This window comes from Panthera pardus, unplaced genomic scaffold, assembly GCF_024362965.1.
Source record: "Panthera pardus isolate Hobbes unplaced genomic scaffold, ASM2436296v1 HiC_scaffold_8, whole genome shotgun sequence".
Taxonomy (NCBI): domain Eukaryota; kingdom Metazoa; phylum Chordata; class Mammalia; order Carnivora; family Felidae; genus Panthera; species Panthera pardus.
Genome location: NW_026527013.1, coordinates 63,180,863 through 63,198,033, shown reverse-complemented (window position 1 = coordinate 63,198,033; position 17,171 = coordinate 63,180,863). Strand labels below are relative to the sequence as shown.

The window sequence follows — 17,171 nt, the reverse complement described above, 5'->3', positions numbered from 1 at the left end:
TAGAAGGTAACTTAGTTCATAAGAATCTATGCTCGTCAAATATAGCAGGAGCCTCAGAAGTATAGTTGTGATGCAGTCACATCTTTTTCAGCCATCAGAAAATGATCGCAGGGGCTTATTTGAGCTCTCCTGGTACAGATGCTGATGGAGATGTGGTCGCCCCTGCAATGCAAAAAGGGAAGAGATGAATTGACGGGGAAAAGAGCAATAAAGATCACATTTTTTGTAAATTAAGAAGTTTTTTAAGGAAAAATTTTTTAAATTTTTTTTGAGAGAATTTTTTTTTAAGTTTATTTATTTTGGGGTGGGGGGAGGGGTAGAGAGAGAGGGAGACACAGAATCCAAAGCTGGCTCCAGGCTCCGAGCTGTCGGCACAGAGCCCGACGTGGGACTTGAACTCATGAACCACGAGATCATGACCTGAACCGAAGTCGGACGCTTCGCCAACTGAGCCACCTGGGCGCCCCTGTATATTAAGAAATTTAACCTATTAATTTTAACTAAACGAAAGCACATGTTGGGGCTCCTGGGTGGCTCAGTCGGTTTAAGTGTCCAACTCTTGGTTTGGGCTCTGGTCATAATCTCCTGGTTCATGGGATCAAGCCTCATGTCAGGCTCTGTACTGACAGTGTGGAGCCTGCTTGGGATTCTCTCTCCCTCTCTCTCTCTGTACCTCCCCCACTTGCTCTCTATCTCTCTCAAAATAAATAAAAACAAACTTAAAAAAATAAAGCACATGTTTCTGTACCTACTTTTGAAAACTACTCCTGACATCTACATAAAAATGTAACGCACGGTCCCACCCACAAGCCAAGCACAAGTCATACGAGAAACCTCCCGTCTGCAGCCCGTGCACCGCTGGACAAGGGCAGGGGCCCCGTCCACCTTCTGGTCTGTGTCCCCGTGTGCTGAAAAGGCCCTGCGGACACTGACAGAAATGTGTTGAGCTGAACTTGAAGGGAAGGAGCAGGCAGGACGAAGGGTCCCTGTGCTTCCCCGGCCCCAGAGGACACGGCCTGGCTCCTTCCTTTGCACCAAGTGCCTTCAGCAATGCTGGCTCTTTCAAACTAGAAATCTGGGCCAGCAGCGAGCGATGGGTCAGCTTTCCAGCACACCAAAGACACACCTAGAACAGCTGCAAAAATTGCAGTAAGGAAAAAAAAAAAAAAGCATCAGTAAGAAGCCTGGCTGAGATCCAGAAAGAGCCAGGCTCTCAGTGGAGGGCTTTCCGGTCAGAGGGAAAAGGCAAGTTCTGGGTTGGCTGTTGCGGTTGATCAAGTTAAAAGCCAAGACCGACAGGAGAAGAAACAGGAACCAGAAGAGAAGGGCCCGGGGCACGGGAGATTCTGGTGGGGACAGGAGCCTCAGCGACCCAGGGGCAGGGAGGCAGGGGCACCCAGTCACAGGTGACAAGGGCTGTGTGGCTTCCCCAGCCTTTCTGTTCCTCTGAGATCAGATGATGATGGGGGGGGGGGGGGTGGTGGCGGGGAAGGGGTTGGTTTCCCCTTTCTCTACTTTAAGCACAGGGATGATGTAGCACGTGCCATGATTTGTTTCCTGATAGAAAAGTTTATAAACTCGTGCTAATATCAGGCGAGAATTCCTTGACTGGATCATCTATTTCACTGGCAGTAAAGTAAGTTCCACCTACTGAAGGCAGTGCAGAAAGACCATGACAATCATCCTGCTATATCGCTGGGGGGGGGGGGGGGTACCTGTGAACCTGCCGCCCATGCGGGAGCCCCCCTGCGCCCCCACCGCCCAGGGCCAGGTCATTCCTGTCCCATTATCGAGACCTCTGTCACCGTGTGTAACCAAACGGGTCTCTGGACTAAACCAGGGCGTCAATCTCTCTCTCTCTCTCTCTCTCTCTCTCTCTCTCTCTCTCTCGTCTTGAAGAATGCGCATAAGACAACAAAAGAATCTTGACGGACTTGCTCCTTCTCTTTGTGCCCCCAAACTGTGTTCCCAGGACGCTGATTTTTAAGTGTCGCTGGCGCCCCCTTGCGGTAAGAACACATCCAGTTCGGAGAAGGACGGCCCGGCTGCCCAGAAGCTTCAGCTTCAGAGCTAACTACCTCCGTCCATCGATATTTTTGCGTGGGGGACACTTTTCATATTTGGGCGCACTCGGTTTCTCTAGAAGTACTCACTTGGAGAAGGAGAATCTGTAACAAAGAACAAGTATAGGAGTTCAATTTAGTCAAAGAGAGTTGGTACTAAATGAATTAGCACTTTGCGGGGGCACCTGGGTGGCTCAGTGGGTTAAGCGTCTGACTCTTGATTGCGGCTCAGGTCGTGATCTCATGGTTTGTGATTTCAAGTCCCACATCCAGCTCTGTGGTGACAGTATGGAGCCTGCTTGGGATTCTCTCTCTCTCTCTCTCTCTCTCTCTCTCTCTCTCTCTCTCTCTGTCTCTCTGCACCTCCCCCCACTCGCACTCTCTCCCTCTCAAAAATAAATTTTAAAAGCATTAGTACTTTAAATTTTTTTAATGTTTATTTATTTTTGAGAGAGAGACAGAGCATGGGCAGAGAGAGAGGGAGACACAGAATGCGAAGCAGGCTCCAGACTCTGAGATGTCGGCACAGAGCCCACATGGGGCTTGAACTCACAAACCGTGAGATCATGACCTGAGCTGAAATCGGACACTTAACTAACTGAGCCACCCAGGTGCCCCAAGAATTAATACTTTAAATAATCACTTAGAAGACTTCGTAAAAGGCTGTATCACTGAAAACACTAAGCCACAGAACACAACCAGCATGGAAAAGTTCGAAAGTGCACTTTTTATTGGCATCAAATGTGAACCTGTCACACATCCATTTTACGACAGAGAGAAGACACATCATCAATAGAAGTGGCCGGGCCCCTGTGGTGGGGGCACGAAGCAGGTGCACGGACAGCATCCCCTCACGTGGGGTCTGTCGGGAGTGGCTACCCTCAGAGTAAGGGACTGGCCAGCAAAGGCGGGCAGAGACCTTGCTGACAAACATACATATAAAGCACTTCAGATGCTTGTAGAGACATAACACATCTCCTTCCTTCTTAACCAAAGAAATGAAGCCTCAAGAGAAAAAAACAAACTGCCTACAGGCAAATGGCCAATAATCACCGAGCCACAGAAAGTAAACAATACTCGATGGGCTTTACGATGGATGTAGCCAAAACTAAGACTAATTCCACCCGTCGCTATGACTGGTAAAAATCAAAACTAATATAATATTTGGAACATCTAATTACAGGGACACTTCCAAACTATTCAGAATTTAATAACAAAGTTTAAGAAATGTGGATAATGGGGGGGGGGGGTTACACCTGGGTGGCTCAGTCGGTTAAGCGTCTGACTTTGGCTCAGGTCATGATCTCACAGTCTGTGAGTTGAAGCCCCACATTGGGCTCTGTACTGACAGCTTAGAGCCTGGAGCCTGCTTTGGATTCTGTGTCTCCCCCTCTCTTTGCCCCTTCCCCACGTATACTCTGTCTCTCTTTCTCGCTCAAAAATAAACACTAAAAAAAAATTTTTTTTAATAAAAAGAATTAAAAAAAAAAGAAATGTGGATAACAGAATAATTTCAAGTATGAACCATGAGTTCTGTGTGCAGACCTGAGGGCTTCTTATGAACCTGCCCCAAAGGGGACCGGCTGTCTACACAGAAGTTCACGCATCATAGGGGGCAGGATCTTAGATCCAGGGACACTAAATGTGATATCGTTTGGTATCTTATTTGTCTGTGTGTATGTGACGTATTGAAAGATTTGAAATTAAAAGAAAACATAAAGGGACACCTGGATGGTTCAGTGGGTTAAGTCTCTGACTCTTGATTTCGGCTCAGGTCATGATCTCAAGGTTCGTGGGTTTGAGCCCCGCGTCGGGCTCTACACTGACAGTGCACGGGGAGCCCTGCCTGGGATTCTCTCTCTCCGTCTCTCTCTGCCCCTCCCTTGCTCTCTCTCTCCGTCTCTCTCAAAGCCACAGCGATCATGACTCATGCGATTCGCGTGAATAAAGAGGAGAAAAGCAAAACCTGTACAATCCTCCTGAGTATGTGTGACCTCCATGCTTCTGTGGGATTTTACGTGGTGTTTAGATTACTCAGCTCGAGATCCAAAATGAGAAAAGAAAAAGCCCGAGGGGCCGTCCCAAGGAACAGAAACCACAGCAGACAGGGACTGCGGGGTGCACTTCACCTTGAGCGTCCTCGGAGCCCTCGAGCAGCTCCAGGTCTGGGTTCGGGCCTCCACCCTGGAGCCCTCCGGGGTCTTGCGCAGACGTGGACAGTGGGGCTGCTCCCGGTGTCCGCAGGGCCCTCCCGTCTGAGTCAGCTCGTTGCTGCAACCACTCATCCTTGTACCCATTGCTGATAAGTTTGGAAAAATTGGTGGGTGAACTGGTTTTTTGCCCGGGCCTCAAAAAGAGAGAAATTAGTGCCAAACTTCAGTACAAAGGTTAATGACAATCCAGAACAGTCCACAGTGAGCATACTGCTAATAACTTGGATATGTTATCGCCCCTTAAAACCCAACAGGGATAATTCTCTGTCCCTCTCTCTGCCTCTGTCTCTCTCTCCCTCCCTCCCTCTCTTTCTCTCTCTCTCTCTCTCTCTCTCTCTCTCTCTCTCTCCTTTCTCAGTCTCAATGTCTCTCTCCCCGTGTTCAGCATAAGAAAATACACTTGGTGGGCACTTGGGTGGCTCAGAGCGCAGTTAATCATCCAACTTCAGCTCAGGTCATGATCTCACGGTTCGTGAGTTCAAGCCCCGTGTCGGGCTCTGCGCTGACGGCTCGGAGCCTGGAGCCTGCTTGGGATTCTGCGTCTCCCTCTCTCTCTGCCCCTCCCCCACTAGTATTCTGTCTCCCTCGCTCTCAAAAATGAACAGATGTTAAAAAGAATTTTTTTTAAAGCAAACGCACTTGCTATCATCCATGTATGTGCCGAGAGCCTGCAGAATCCACCTTCCACCACCTGTCTTCAGGACATCCAAGTAGAAAACTAATGATGCTGCTTTTCACAGGGACGAAAACTTCACACCCCCCTCCCCTGGTCGTGACGGGTTGCCCGGACTCTATCATTTCTTTCACAAATGATCGCTTTCTAAATGAGGTCTTCCTTGACGTTAATGGTCATCTGCCGGTCGAGCCCCTGGCTGGTTGACACAGTGGAGCCTATGGCTCCTGGCCTCGGGGTCGAGAGTTCGAGCCCCACGTTGGGTGTAGAGATTGCTTAAATAAATAAACTCCAAAAACAAAAGATGATCTACCACTCTCTGCACAGCTTTGCCTTCTATCTGCCATTAAGCCAGCGACTGCACGTTCACGGGTCTCACCTACGCTGAAGAGTGACGGGGGCCTTGGACGTGGATGGAGTCGGACAGGTGACACAGGTCACCTGCTCTCTCTGAGCCTCGGGCTCCTAACCTGCAAATCGCTCTGTGGTGAAGGGTATTCCCAGTGTCCCCCACCCTCTAAGTATATATTTTCTCCACCCCCAGTGTCAGCGTGGTGCTCTCAGGTCTGTCCTGCTGTTTATCTCCCACGGGACCGGAGGCTGCAGGAGGAACCAGTCGGATAACTGGTGACGTGACTTCTGGCACTAACTGGGGTTCTGCCAGCCGTGCACAGTCAGAGCACCCACCGCCAGCTGCGGACACGGGGTCCAGGCCTTGGTGACAGATAAAGTCAGGATGGGACAACAGACTCATGTAAGGCTGATGGCCCCGAATTTAAAAGGCGAGCCTTGCTGAGGACAGGGTCCCCAGGGGCGTCTCGGGCAGGACACAGGCTCACGGAGACAGAACCACTGGTTGGAGAAGTTCGGCACCCATACGGCGAAGACGTGGATGGGGACGGCTGTGCTCCACGGGGCCACGACGGATGTCAGGGGGGGACCAGCGAACGAGGAGCCCAGCGGGTGAGGCCGGGCTATGGGGCGTGACATCAACGTCGTGTCTCCAACACGCGTTGCCAGGAAGGCAACATCATTAGGCCGCCACCAGCCCAGTGCCTTGTTGCCATCATTGTCACTTTGTCCCCCAGACGGAGCACCGAAGAGACCAAACCTGAACCTGACCCAGACAGCACTCGTTCTGTCCGTGCACTTACATGGGAGGGAAGGACAGTCTGCTTCCTGCAGGCTCTTTGGGGCCAAGCGGGGTCCCCACTTTGCTCGGGTACTTGGAGTTGATGGCTGGTAGCCGCACCTGTTGAGGGAAAACAGGAGAAGGAGACTCACAGACGGTGGAGAAGGACCGCCTACGAGCATGGTCATTACGTCACCGGCCACACAACTCGACAAAAGTCCCATAAAACGGTTACGTCGTGGAGACTCTCCGTGATTCGGCAGCAGTTGCCGGGCCTGGCTGCAAAGGGCCTTGGGAGTGTGGGAGCCACGGACCGTCTCTGCGCCCTGATGGTGGTGGAGGTAATACAATGGGTGCATTTGTCAAAACTCCTGGAACGGTGCTCGGCAAAAAGGTGTAGATTAGATTGTAACGAAATAGGGGAAAATGCTACAGGAAAACACAAAAAAATGAACAGAGAAACAAGGACGTCCACAAACCCAGGGACGTATTGCAAACATTCATAGGAAGACAAGGGGGGGCCTTTGGGAAAGACGAGACACGATCCTGCAGGTGTGTGAGACCCCATAATGCTGGCCGTCCACGGGTGACATTTTGGCCGAAATATTGTCTCCTGTCTGCCACATGTCGACTCCACGTCCCACCCAGATCCATGCCCGGAGGCCCAGAGGGGAAGAGCGGGGGAACAGCCAGGCCCTCACCAGAGGCTGGGGTTGGACACTCGTCAAATCCAGCACAACCTACTAGGTTCACTTGGTGGCTCATGCCCCTCCACGTTCAAGGTCTTACTCTAGCCGTGCCAAAGGCCTGCGGGCTGTGGGCGGTTCCGGCAAGCTGTGCACGGAAGCAAAGTGAAGATACAGGGCTGATGTCCGGGTGGTCCCTGACGGGCGCTCGTCCCCCTGGCTGTCACCCGCACCTCGCACACAGCTTCCGTCAATGGCTCCAGAGATGACCCCGCCTGATGGGGGGCTGTGCGGCCTTTAGCATTTCAAAGGTCCCCTAAACCTGTGCTGTGGCACCCAGAGATCCTGAAAACAGTCCACATCGGGGAGCCTTGGGGGCTCAGTCGGTTAAGCGTCCCACTCTTGATTTCAGCTCGGGTCTTGATTTCACCGTTTGTGAGTTCCAGCCCCGCATCGGGCTCTGTGCTGACAGTGCGGAGGCTGCTTGGGATTCTCTCCCTCTCTCTCTGCCCACTGCCCCCCCCCCCCCAAAATAAATAAATAAATAATTTTTTAAAAAATCCAGGGACACCTGGGTGGCTCAGTCAGTTAAACGTCCTACTTCGGTTCAGGTCAGGATCTCACGGTTCGTGGGTTCTGGCCCCGTGTCGGGCTCTGTGCTGACAGCCTGCTTCGGATTCTGTGTCTCCCTCTCTCTCTGCCCCTCCCCTCTCTCAAAATAATAAACATTTAACACACAGAACCATGAACGAGACACACAGCCATCGGCTACATGGCTTATTCAGGGAGCCGCAAGCAGGGGGACGCTGCTGTCAGACCCCAGTCACCTTTTTTTTCTCCTCACGTTCCTCTGCCTCCCTCTGCCAGACGGTTTTCACGTCAAAGTCGAAAGGCCCTCTTCTGGACTCATAGTTACCGTTGTTCTGATCCGGGTTAAACTCTTCATACACCATGTAATCCGGCATGGAGATGGCAGGGATCCTGCAGAAACAGGTGGGAGCACCCAGCCTGGTGCCACTTCCTTGCCCCCCTCCTTTCTTCCTCCCCTCCCCCCTCCTCTTCCTGTCCCTCTCCCTCCCTCCCCTCTCCCTCTTTCCCTCCCCTCTCCCTCCTCCTTTCTTCCTCCCCTCCCCCTCCTCTTCCTGTCCATCTCCCTCCCCCCCCCCCCCTCTCCTTCAGGCAGGCTTGGGGGACTCTGTGATCACTTATGCCACACCCCTGCCCAACTGTGTACTGCCTCAGCACCTGGCAGGCTTAGTTGGTTAAGCGTCAGACTTTGGCTTAGGTCATGATCTTATGGTCCATGGGTTTGAGCCCCACATCGGACTCTGTGCTGACAGCTCTGAGCCTGGAGTCTGCTTGAGATTCTCTCTTTCTCTCCCCCCGCCCCTGCTTAATCTCTCTTTCTCTCAAAATACATACACAAACCTTAAAAATAAATAAATGAATGAATGAAATGCACAGTGAGCTACCTCTCGCTACAGAGATGGCCCAGGAGGCCTTGGGATACTCACTGCCTCTGCTCGGCCGTGGGCGGCTTGCTGTGGTGAATGTACCAGTCTGGCAGGGAGTACGCAACCGGGGAGGCTTTCCTGGTCTCGGCCACCACCAGGTGCTTCAGCAGATCTCAGAGCCAAAAAGACGCAGCTGTGAGCACACAGGTCACCATTGACAGCGGTGTGTGTGTGTGGGGGGGGGTGTGCCCTGTGACTTCCAGAGTCACCTCTGCGCTCTCAGGTGGGCAGGACTGTGCCTGGTCCCCCCCTGCCCGTGCACGTGCCCAGATGTGCACCCCTCCCCCCAAATCCTGCCCAGCTACTGAACTGGCACCCGTGTGTGCCGACATCCACCATCCCAGGTGACATCCGTGGGGACACGGGAACTGTGGGCTGGCTGCCCCCCTCACCTACCCCTGCATAGTCTGACTGCTCTCCATGGCTGTGCAGCTGTCCTCGCAGACTTCCCAGGGAACGTGGGTGAGGGGAGCTGGTAATCAGGGCCTCCCCTTGGAGTCCCGGGACAGGGACAGAGCCTGAGACCCACCCTGCTCCCGAACCCCCTGCCTCGCTGGGGGCCCAAAGGGGTCAACAGGAAGGCGGGGACGGCGGGGGGGGGGGGTGGGGTCTGACCCTGCTTGCTCCTGAGCCAGCTGTCACTGATTGCTTAGGATCCGTAGGGAATGTTTAGCACTTTATGTCGCTTTTGGTTTTCAGATATTTCAGATTAGGGGAAAGTGGCAGGAACAGCATGGATTCCTCTTGGCCTCCTCCAGATGCTCGTGTCTCATTTCACCTTTGCTGCCTCCCTCTCTCCCTCCCTCTTCCTCCCCCCCACATTGGTATTGTCACTGTCCCTGCTGTTTGGGGGCAGTTAGGGACCCCCTCGCAGACCTGGGGGCGGCAGGCTCTAGAGGACAGTTGTCACATGATCCCAGCCCACGATCCGCACCAGGAAGTCAGTGCACACGCGACTGTCTTGTCTAACCTGCATACCCATCCAGATTGTGCTGGCGATCCTACTGACTTTCCCTAAACCAGTGGCAGGGGAGTGGAGAGGGGGGTGGAAGGACATCACAGTCCTGTCCCAGCCTTGCATGGAGCGAGTGGAATGGATTGTTCTGGACTTTTCTAAAGCCTTTCGGGGCTGACCCCTGCCCCTGCTCGACAGTCTCTGAGCATGACCAGGCAGTATTTCTCAGACAAATCACAGGTCGAGGCAGACGTTCCCCACCATTGCCGCAGACTCCTGTGCAGGGTCTTTGTTATTGAAAACACATTAGAACCCGGGACGAAGGCAATGAGGATAAGCCATGGGAATGGGCCCCAGGAATGGGCCACAGGTATGGGCCACGGGAATGGGCCACGGGAAGGGGCCCACGGGAATGGGCCACGGGAACGGGCCACGGGAACGAGCCACGGGAATGGGCTCCGGGAATGGGCCACGGGAATCAGCTGTGGGAATGGGCTCTGGGCACACTGGAGAGCCGGCTGTCCCCACAAGGCCATCGAAGTCGCAGGGACACACCTTCTGCGAGTGACAATGACATGGGGCAGGTAACCCCTGCAAAGGTGCCTCTCACAAGCCAGTTTTGCACATTCAGTCTCGTCAATGCTGTTGTCAACAGTGGGCACATCCTGCGGGTTACACAAGCCCCGCGCCGCGTCCGCCACCCCTGGCGTCCCAAGGCTTTGGGCAGAACTTCTAGGTTCTTCAGCAACATATTTACATGGAGGAAAGGGTGACCAGCGCGACCCAATCCCCTTGTCCACACAGCAGGGACCCTGGGCGCGCGTGGGGTTCTTACCGGGCCGGCCGCCTCGCTTCGCGAGCTTCACATACTCCGAGTCGGTTTCCTTGATCCAGTACCTGCGCGGCCCCGGCAGGTGCCCGTTGGGAGGCTCACTCAAGTCACTGAGGCCGGGGATCTGGGAAGCCGGGGGGGCGTCCATGGGCTTCTCAGACCGCTTCACGGGAAGGTGATAATACCAGTCTGGAGGAGAGGGGTCGGAAGTCCGCTTGTTACCCAGAGTTCAAGTTGGTGTGCCCCACTGCCCACAACATAGCCATGCCAGGGAGAGCATCTCACCCTGCACAGGACACCAGCATGGGAGAATCCACCATGGGACATTTGTACAGGACACCAGCATGGGAGAATTCACCATGGGACATTTGTATAGGAGAAACCACCACGGGACATCACTATGGGGGAAACTTCCACGGGACATCAGTACAGGAGATACCACCATGGGACATTTGCAAGGAGAAACCGCCACAGGAATCAGCACAGGAGACACCGCCACAGGACATTTGCACAGGAGACACCATCACAGGAGACCAGTGGGGAGAAAATGCTCTCTTTCGAATGCCTGCACTGAGGTTGTGTGGGTTAAGCCGCTGATCCCACCCAAAGGAAGATCTCCCTCTATGAGGCCCTGCTGTTCCTCTGCTACAGGCTGCACATCTGCTCCAAAGAGGTAGAAACAGGGTGTCCTCCAAGGTACCAGATCCCCTCCTGTGTGTCCCCTGCTCTCTCTCCTCTGTGGAACTGGCAGTAAACTGCATTTCTGGATATATTGGGGAATACACATTCCCGCAAAGTTCATACTCACTTAAAACACTACAGGCCAGCGTCCGGGACATGTGTCCAGTGCTGGCCAAGATCTGTTGAACTCAGTATACTAAAGACACTGAGATACAAACCCATCACAGCAGCAGCAGCCTCAGAGAGCGAGGCCAGCAGCCTGACAGGAGCAGGAAGGGGCAGGACCGGGCCCCATGGGGAGCCCCCCCCCCCACCTCCCACGTCCCATGCCCTGGGGCCGGAGCCCAGGTGGGCCACCTCTCAGACGTGGGAACCCAGCACATAAACCTCTCTGCTCCCTTCATCTGCGTTGAGGCCACAGTGGGCCCCACGAGAGAGAAGTCACAAGTGCGAGGGGACAAGCAGAAGCCAGGACCTCGGCCAGGCAGCCACGTGTTATGGAAGACCTCCTCGGACCGCGGGCACGTGAGGTGGCTGAGCCTAGCTCCCGGGAAATCTTAAGTGGGTCCCACAGAGTTGGAGCATGGTGAGCAAGGACCAAGGGGACAGGAGGTGCGGCACTGCACGGATGAACCAGAGGAGAAGGAAGGCAGCCCACTGTCTGCCCTTCCTCCCTTCTTCGGTCTGAACCCCACAAGCCACGGGGCCCCTAAGTGGGCGCAGGAGCTGAGGGTGTCCAGGACGGCCCTGCCAGGCACGAGAGGTGGGGGCGGAACCCCAGAGACCTTCAGTGACCAGGGTCCACCTATGATCCCGCAAAGAGAAGACACTGGGGACACCCGGACTGCAGGTGCTTCAGGTGACTCTGCAGCAGAAACGGATTAGTCCAAATGTAAGAAAAAATATCCCTGCTGATTGAAAACTTGGGAAACAAAATGAAGGAAGAATGTAAAATACAACAGATGCCATTAATGTGACACACGCGACTCGTACATTTACGAGCACTTATTGGAATGCGCTGTCACAGATTCATGACCTTCAGGGTCTAACACAGTGCCAGGCTCCCAACAGGTATGATGAATAATAGTATGTGTCACCTAGGCTGGGCCATGGTGCCCAGATTTTTGGTCAAATGTTTTCTAGATGCTTCTGTGAAGATATTTTTCAGATGAGATTCACATTTACGTTAGTGGACTCTGATTAAAGCAGATCGCCCTCCATAATGTGGGTGGGCCACATCTAACCAGTGGAAGGCTTTAAGAGAAAAAGACTAAGGTCTTCCAGGGGGAGGGAGGAATTTTACAGCTCTTCCCTGAAGATTCTATGTGAGCTGGTTCCTCTTTCAAGATAGATGATAGATAGATAGATGATAGATAGATAGATAGATAGATAGATAGATAGATAGACAGACGTCCTATTGGTTCTGTTGCTCTGGAGAACTCTAATACAGTAGGAGCACAGGAAAACCATGTTGAAGAAGTTGATTCATGTAACACACAAGGAGCTCACGAATGATTGTCTTCTAAAGGTAAGAGCTTACACATCCGATTTCCACCTGTAACTAAAGCTGGGTTCACTGCATCAAAACGAATGATGTTTAAACATAACAAAAATTAATGTCTAAAGGACAGTAATGAGCTGAATCAACATTATGCTTTTGAGAATGGAAGAAAGCACTGGGAAAGGTCTAAAGAATGGAGCAGAAGCTCACAGATCATTGGAGCTTTAGGAGGAAGCACAAAGAAGCTTCCTGCACTCATCATATTCTGCTCAAAAATTTTCTCTTTTAGAAGGAAGGCACGCACTCTTTGCTTTATTTTTCCTCTCTGTGTTTTGATTACTAATTAATCCACAGGAAACAGTGTACCTTCCGGTTCTCATTACTGGAAGCTTCGGGCAGGCACTGAATCTACTCCAGTAGGGCATTTATAACTGAGCAAAGGAGCACACACACCACACATACACACACACACAGTGAAAACAATGAGAGCTGTCTTGTAACTTCCATCACTTAGAAATTATTAGTACTTGTATAGCAATTACTATCATTATTAAGGTGATCAATTAGTATCATTTGGATTTCTTTGTTTCTTTTTTTCTTTTTTAACCACCAGGTTGGGTATCATGCAGGTCTTTTTTTTTTTTTAAGCAGCTCTTTTTATTCATTTTTATTTTTTAGAGAGAGCACAAGCAGAGGAGAGGAGCAGAGAGAGAGAGAGAGAGAGAGAGCGAATCTTAAGCAGGCTCCGCGCTCAGCACAGAGCCCAACACACGGCTCGGTTCCACGATCCTGGGGATCCTGAGCTCAACTGACTGAGCCACCCAGGCGCCCCTCCCTGACTCCCCACCTGCAGGACAGGAGCACCTCATGTTATCAATAAGGAGAAGGCAGACAGGGGCTCTGACACTCAAGACCAGGGGCTGTCAGACTTCTAGTCACACACAGGGCAGGATTACGTGCCCACTTAGCCCCGCAGACGGCCATATTCCTGCCTTTGGGCTGCGGCCGCCTTGCAGAGCAGGGGTTAAAGCCTGGGCAGAGGAGCCCCCGTGGGAGGTGCCATCCTGGGCTAGTGTGAGGTCTATCAATAAGGGTTAATGACACCTCATCAAGTCATTTTGAGGTTAAGGGTCAGTGTATAAAAGTGCTGAGAATGCCATTTGTCAGTGTCCACTGGTGTTGTGCATACAGGGGAAGCCACTAACTAAGGCTTGGAGAAGTCACAATATAGGCTGAGAGCCCACGGAGGCGAAGAGGAACCTGTCAGCCCTCCCCCCGAAACACACACCCAGGTGCCCAGCACAGCCACGGTGTCACCAAAAGCAGTCAGATCTCACAAGCTCATTTAGAAATGCCACAGCCAGGCTTCCTAACACCTCTGAGCAGATGTGAGTGAGGCAGGTGACTGCCAGCTCCCACCCTGTGGCTCCCAGCAGAGCATCAAATCCTCTTGTCCAGCCTTTCATCCCGCCCTCACAAAAGGGGGAGAACCCTCACAAAAGGGAGAGAAATCGGGCCCTAGGTGGCTCAGTCAGTTAAGGGCCAACCTCGGCCCAGGTCATGATCTTGAGGTGCTTGTGTTCGAGCCCCGAGTCGGGCTCTGTGCTGACAGCTCGGAGCCTGGAGCCTGCTTCGGATCCTGTGTCTCCCTCTCTCTCTGCCCCTCCCCTGCTCACACACTCACTCTCTCTCTCTCTCTCTCTCTCTCAAAAATAAACATTAAACAAAATTTTTAAAAAGGGGGGGATCAAAACAAGAGGCCCAGACAGACCACAGCATGCACCTCTTTTTCCTTCCGTTCTGCCCAGCTTCAAACCCTGCTGAGTGAGAAGCCCCACTGCCCCACCAGCCTCCACCGAATTCTTATTTTCTGTGTCCAGCACCTAAATGTGGAGACGATTAAAGTACTAGCGGGAGATGGGTGGTGAGATAGGAAGTCCCTGGATCAACACTGGAGGAAGCAGCTTACCAACAGTCAAACCATTTACAGGAAAATTGCAGAGATCTTACCTCCCAGCAGCTGAGACAACACTGGGAAACCTGGTTTTCTTTTGTCGAAAATAAAGAAAAAGAAGACTAGCTGTGTTTTTGCTTCCCCCCCCCCCTTTTCTTTTAATGTCTCCCTTTAAGCTGCTTTGACCCTGGGGCACAGAAGCAGCTCTCTTTGAGGGTATCCCGTTAGTTTCACCCCAGCCCCACGTGCCCACACGCTCAGGACGCTGGGCTGGGGGCCAGCCCTCCCTCCGGAGAGCGAACGCAACCGCGGGCTCTGTTAGCTGGACACTCACCGCAGGGAGCATAGCGGCTGGCGACGCCCTGCAGCTCCTTGTTTGTGTTCCTCATGCGGGCCTACAGGCGACAGGCTGGACCAGGTGACCACGGGTGAGGAGGGAACCGCCCCTGGTGCTGACTGTAGAGGCCACTTCCGAGGGACTGCCCTCTCCGTCCACCTCCACCTGACAGGTATGCAGGCTCTCGTCATTAAGGAAGGGCATACACGACCCCATGCAGCAGGGGCATGTGCATGCTGGTATACAGCAGGAGCACGTCCATGCCTTGTATACATCAGGGGCACATGCATGCTGGTATACAGCAGGAGCACCTCATCAGGGGCACGTGCACGCGGGTACACAGCAGGGGCACGTTCACGCAGGCACACAACAGGGGACAGCAGGTGACAGCCGGTACGCATCAGGAGGCCATCCACACAGGTATACAGCAGGGGCATACACACTCTCGTATACACAGGAGCATATATATCCATGCCAGGTATACAGCAGAGGGAAGTCTGTGTCCGGCACTCAGCAGGGGCACACGACACGGGTACACAGCAGGAGTTTATCCACACGGGTATACAGCAGGGGCACGACGACACGAGTATACAGCAGGAGGCCATCCGCACGGGTATACAGCAGGGGCCCGACCACACTGATATACAGCAGGAGCACATCCAAGCCGCCGGGTATACAGCAGGGGCACGTCCATGCGGGTACACTGCTGGGCAGCGTGTGATCGCGTGGCGGCGGGACTCATGCAGGTGGCCGGGTGCTCTACGGGCACGGGGTGACAGGTGGCCCCCGCCCCGCCCCGCCCCCTGCCTCCCGCCCCGCTCACCCGCCGGCCGAGGGTCTCCCTGAATGCTGTGCGCACCGCCGGAGACTACTGTGCTCACGGGCGGCTGGGGCCAGCGCAGCCCAGCCCACACTCCCAGCGGGCGCGAAACCACAACAACATGCGTCGTCCCGGCAACGTCCCGGTGGCCAACCGGTGGGCGCGGCGGGAGCGCCCGCAGCCAATCGGAGAAGCCAGGGGGGAAGCGGCCGGCCAATCAAGACCAGGGGCGGAGCGCGGGCCCCTGTCCACCGCCCGGGCCCGTCAGGGGCGGAGCCAGGACGGGGAGGGGGCGGGGGCAGGGGCTGCTGTTGGGGGTGGGGCCGCGCTGCTGGAGGGCGAGGCCTGCCACCTGGTCGCCCAGGTGCTCCACCCGAGGGAGTTTCCACAAAAAACTAGACCGAGATTTGCTTGTCAATCTCCCGTTTATTTAATGCATTTGTAAAACCAGGAGGAATAGGGGCGCCTGGCTGGCTCAGTGGGAAGAGCATGCGACTCTTGATCTCCTGGTTGTGAGCTTGAGCCCCACGTTGGGTGTAGAGATTACTAAAAAAATAAACTTAAAAAAATAAAAATAAATAGGAGGACGAATAAGTGCCTGGGAAAACGGCAAAGAGCCATTTCTGCTAACCGCCTATGGGTAGTGAAATGATCATGTAAAAGTCCTTCCCCATACCTTCTGTGTTTGAGAGAATTCCTGTTTTGCAAATTGAAAGACACTTTAAAAAGCCCTTGGCCACGTTTCCGCCGCAGAGCGTTCAGGTTTCTGCGGAACACGTGACCCCAGTGCGGACGCCCCGCCTGGATTTGGGGTCTGCACAGGTGCGCGGGCTGGGACTGACTCGGTGGCGACAAGGTAATTCTTGTGACCGGAACGAACCCTGAGTGCGGTTCACCAGCTCTCAGGTAATGTTGTGATGAATTTTCAGGGTGTGCAGCCCGCTCGGTCATGCGGGTAATCCAGACTTGGCGTTGCGTTGTCAAATGTTTGCTCCACTGTGCGCAGAGACCAAGAGTGACAGGGGCTTCCTTTTACTTGTCACAGCATCGTGTGCTGAGGGGATTGTAGGGTCAAGAGAAGGTTGTTTTTGAGAGTAGTTGATCGTAGTACGCCTGAAACGAATTCAACACTGTTAACTACCCTGGAACTAAAAATTTTAAAGTTTTAGAAATAGGCGTGCCGAGGGTCTCAGGGTGTTAAGCACCTGACTTCTGCTGAGGTCATGATCTTGCAGTTTGTGGGTTCAAGCGTCTCAGAGCCTGGACAGCTCAGAGCCCGGAGCCCGATGCAGATTCTGTGTGTGTGTGTGTGTGTGTGTCTCTCTCTCTGCCCCTCCCCTGCTTGTGCTCTGTCTCTCTCTCTCTCAAAAATAAACATTAAAGAGCAAAAAAATAAATATATATATATATATAAATAAAAAATTTAAAAATAACCAATAGATAAGTAAGTAAATAATAGTTGATCCTAGTAACTGCAGGGGTCCTGACTAGCCAGTATCTTTGTCTGTTTAAATTTTTTTTAATGTTTATTTATTTTTGAGAGAGAGAGAGAGACAGAGCATGAGTGGGGGAGGGGCAGAGAGAGAGGGAGACACAGAATCCGAGGCAGGCTCCAGGCTCTGAGCTCTGAGCTGTCAGCACAGAGCCTGACGTGGGGCTCGAACTCATGGACTGTGAGATCATGACCTGAGCTGAAGTTGGACGCTTAAACAACTGAGCCACCCAGGCGCCCCTCTTTGTTTTAGCAGTGGGTTAATAGAAGTGGGAGAACTTACTGGAATTGCTTGTGAATGGAAATCGTAATTTGAAT

The 17,171-nt window shown here is 53.1% G+C and overlaps 1 protein-coding gene across 1 annotated transcript; it reads right to left on the bottom strand.

Annotated features, from left to right (window-relative positions):
* CUNH7orf57 (chromosome unknown C7orf57 homolog) lies at positions 1-15,461 on the bottom strand. Its single transcript, XM_053897697.1, has 9 exons — positions 15,365-15,461; positions 14,539-14,706; positions 10,072-10,257; positions 8,282-8,393; positions 7,595-7,748; positions 6,104-6,201; positions 4,193-4,410; positions 2,154-2,168; positions 1-162 (listed from the first exon to the last, which is right to left on the bottom strand). The coding sequence occupies exons 2-9, from the start codon at positions 14,591-14,593 to the stop codon at positions 116-118; spliced, it is 885 nt and encodes a 294-aa protein (XP_053753672.1). The 5' UTR covers positions 14,594-14,706; positions 15,365-15,461; the 3' UTR covers positions 1-115.
* Positions 15,462-17,171: the final 1,710 nt, after the last annotated feature.

What these genes read in the sequence shown, in the direction of transcription:
- CUNH7orf57 (XM_053897697.1), bottom strand. Translation starts at nt 14,593, where the DNA reads ATGAGGAACACAAACAAGGAGCTGCAGGGCGTCGCCAGCCGCTATGCT. An exon ending in CAGCCGCTATGCTCCCTGCG is followed by an intron (nt 10,258 to 14,538) that starts GTGAGTGTCCAG and finishes CCTCTCCTCCAG; the next exon opens with ACTGGTATTATCACCTTCCC. An exon ending in AGACTGTCCTTCCCTCCCAT is followed by an intron (nt 4,411 to 6,103) that starts GTAAGTGCACGG and finishes TCTCTTTTTGAG; the next exon opens with GCCCGGGCAAAAAACCAGTT.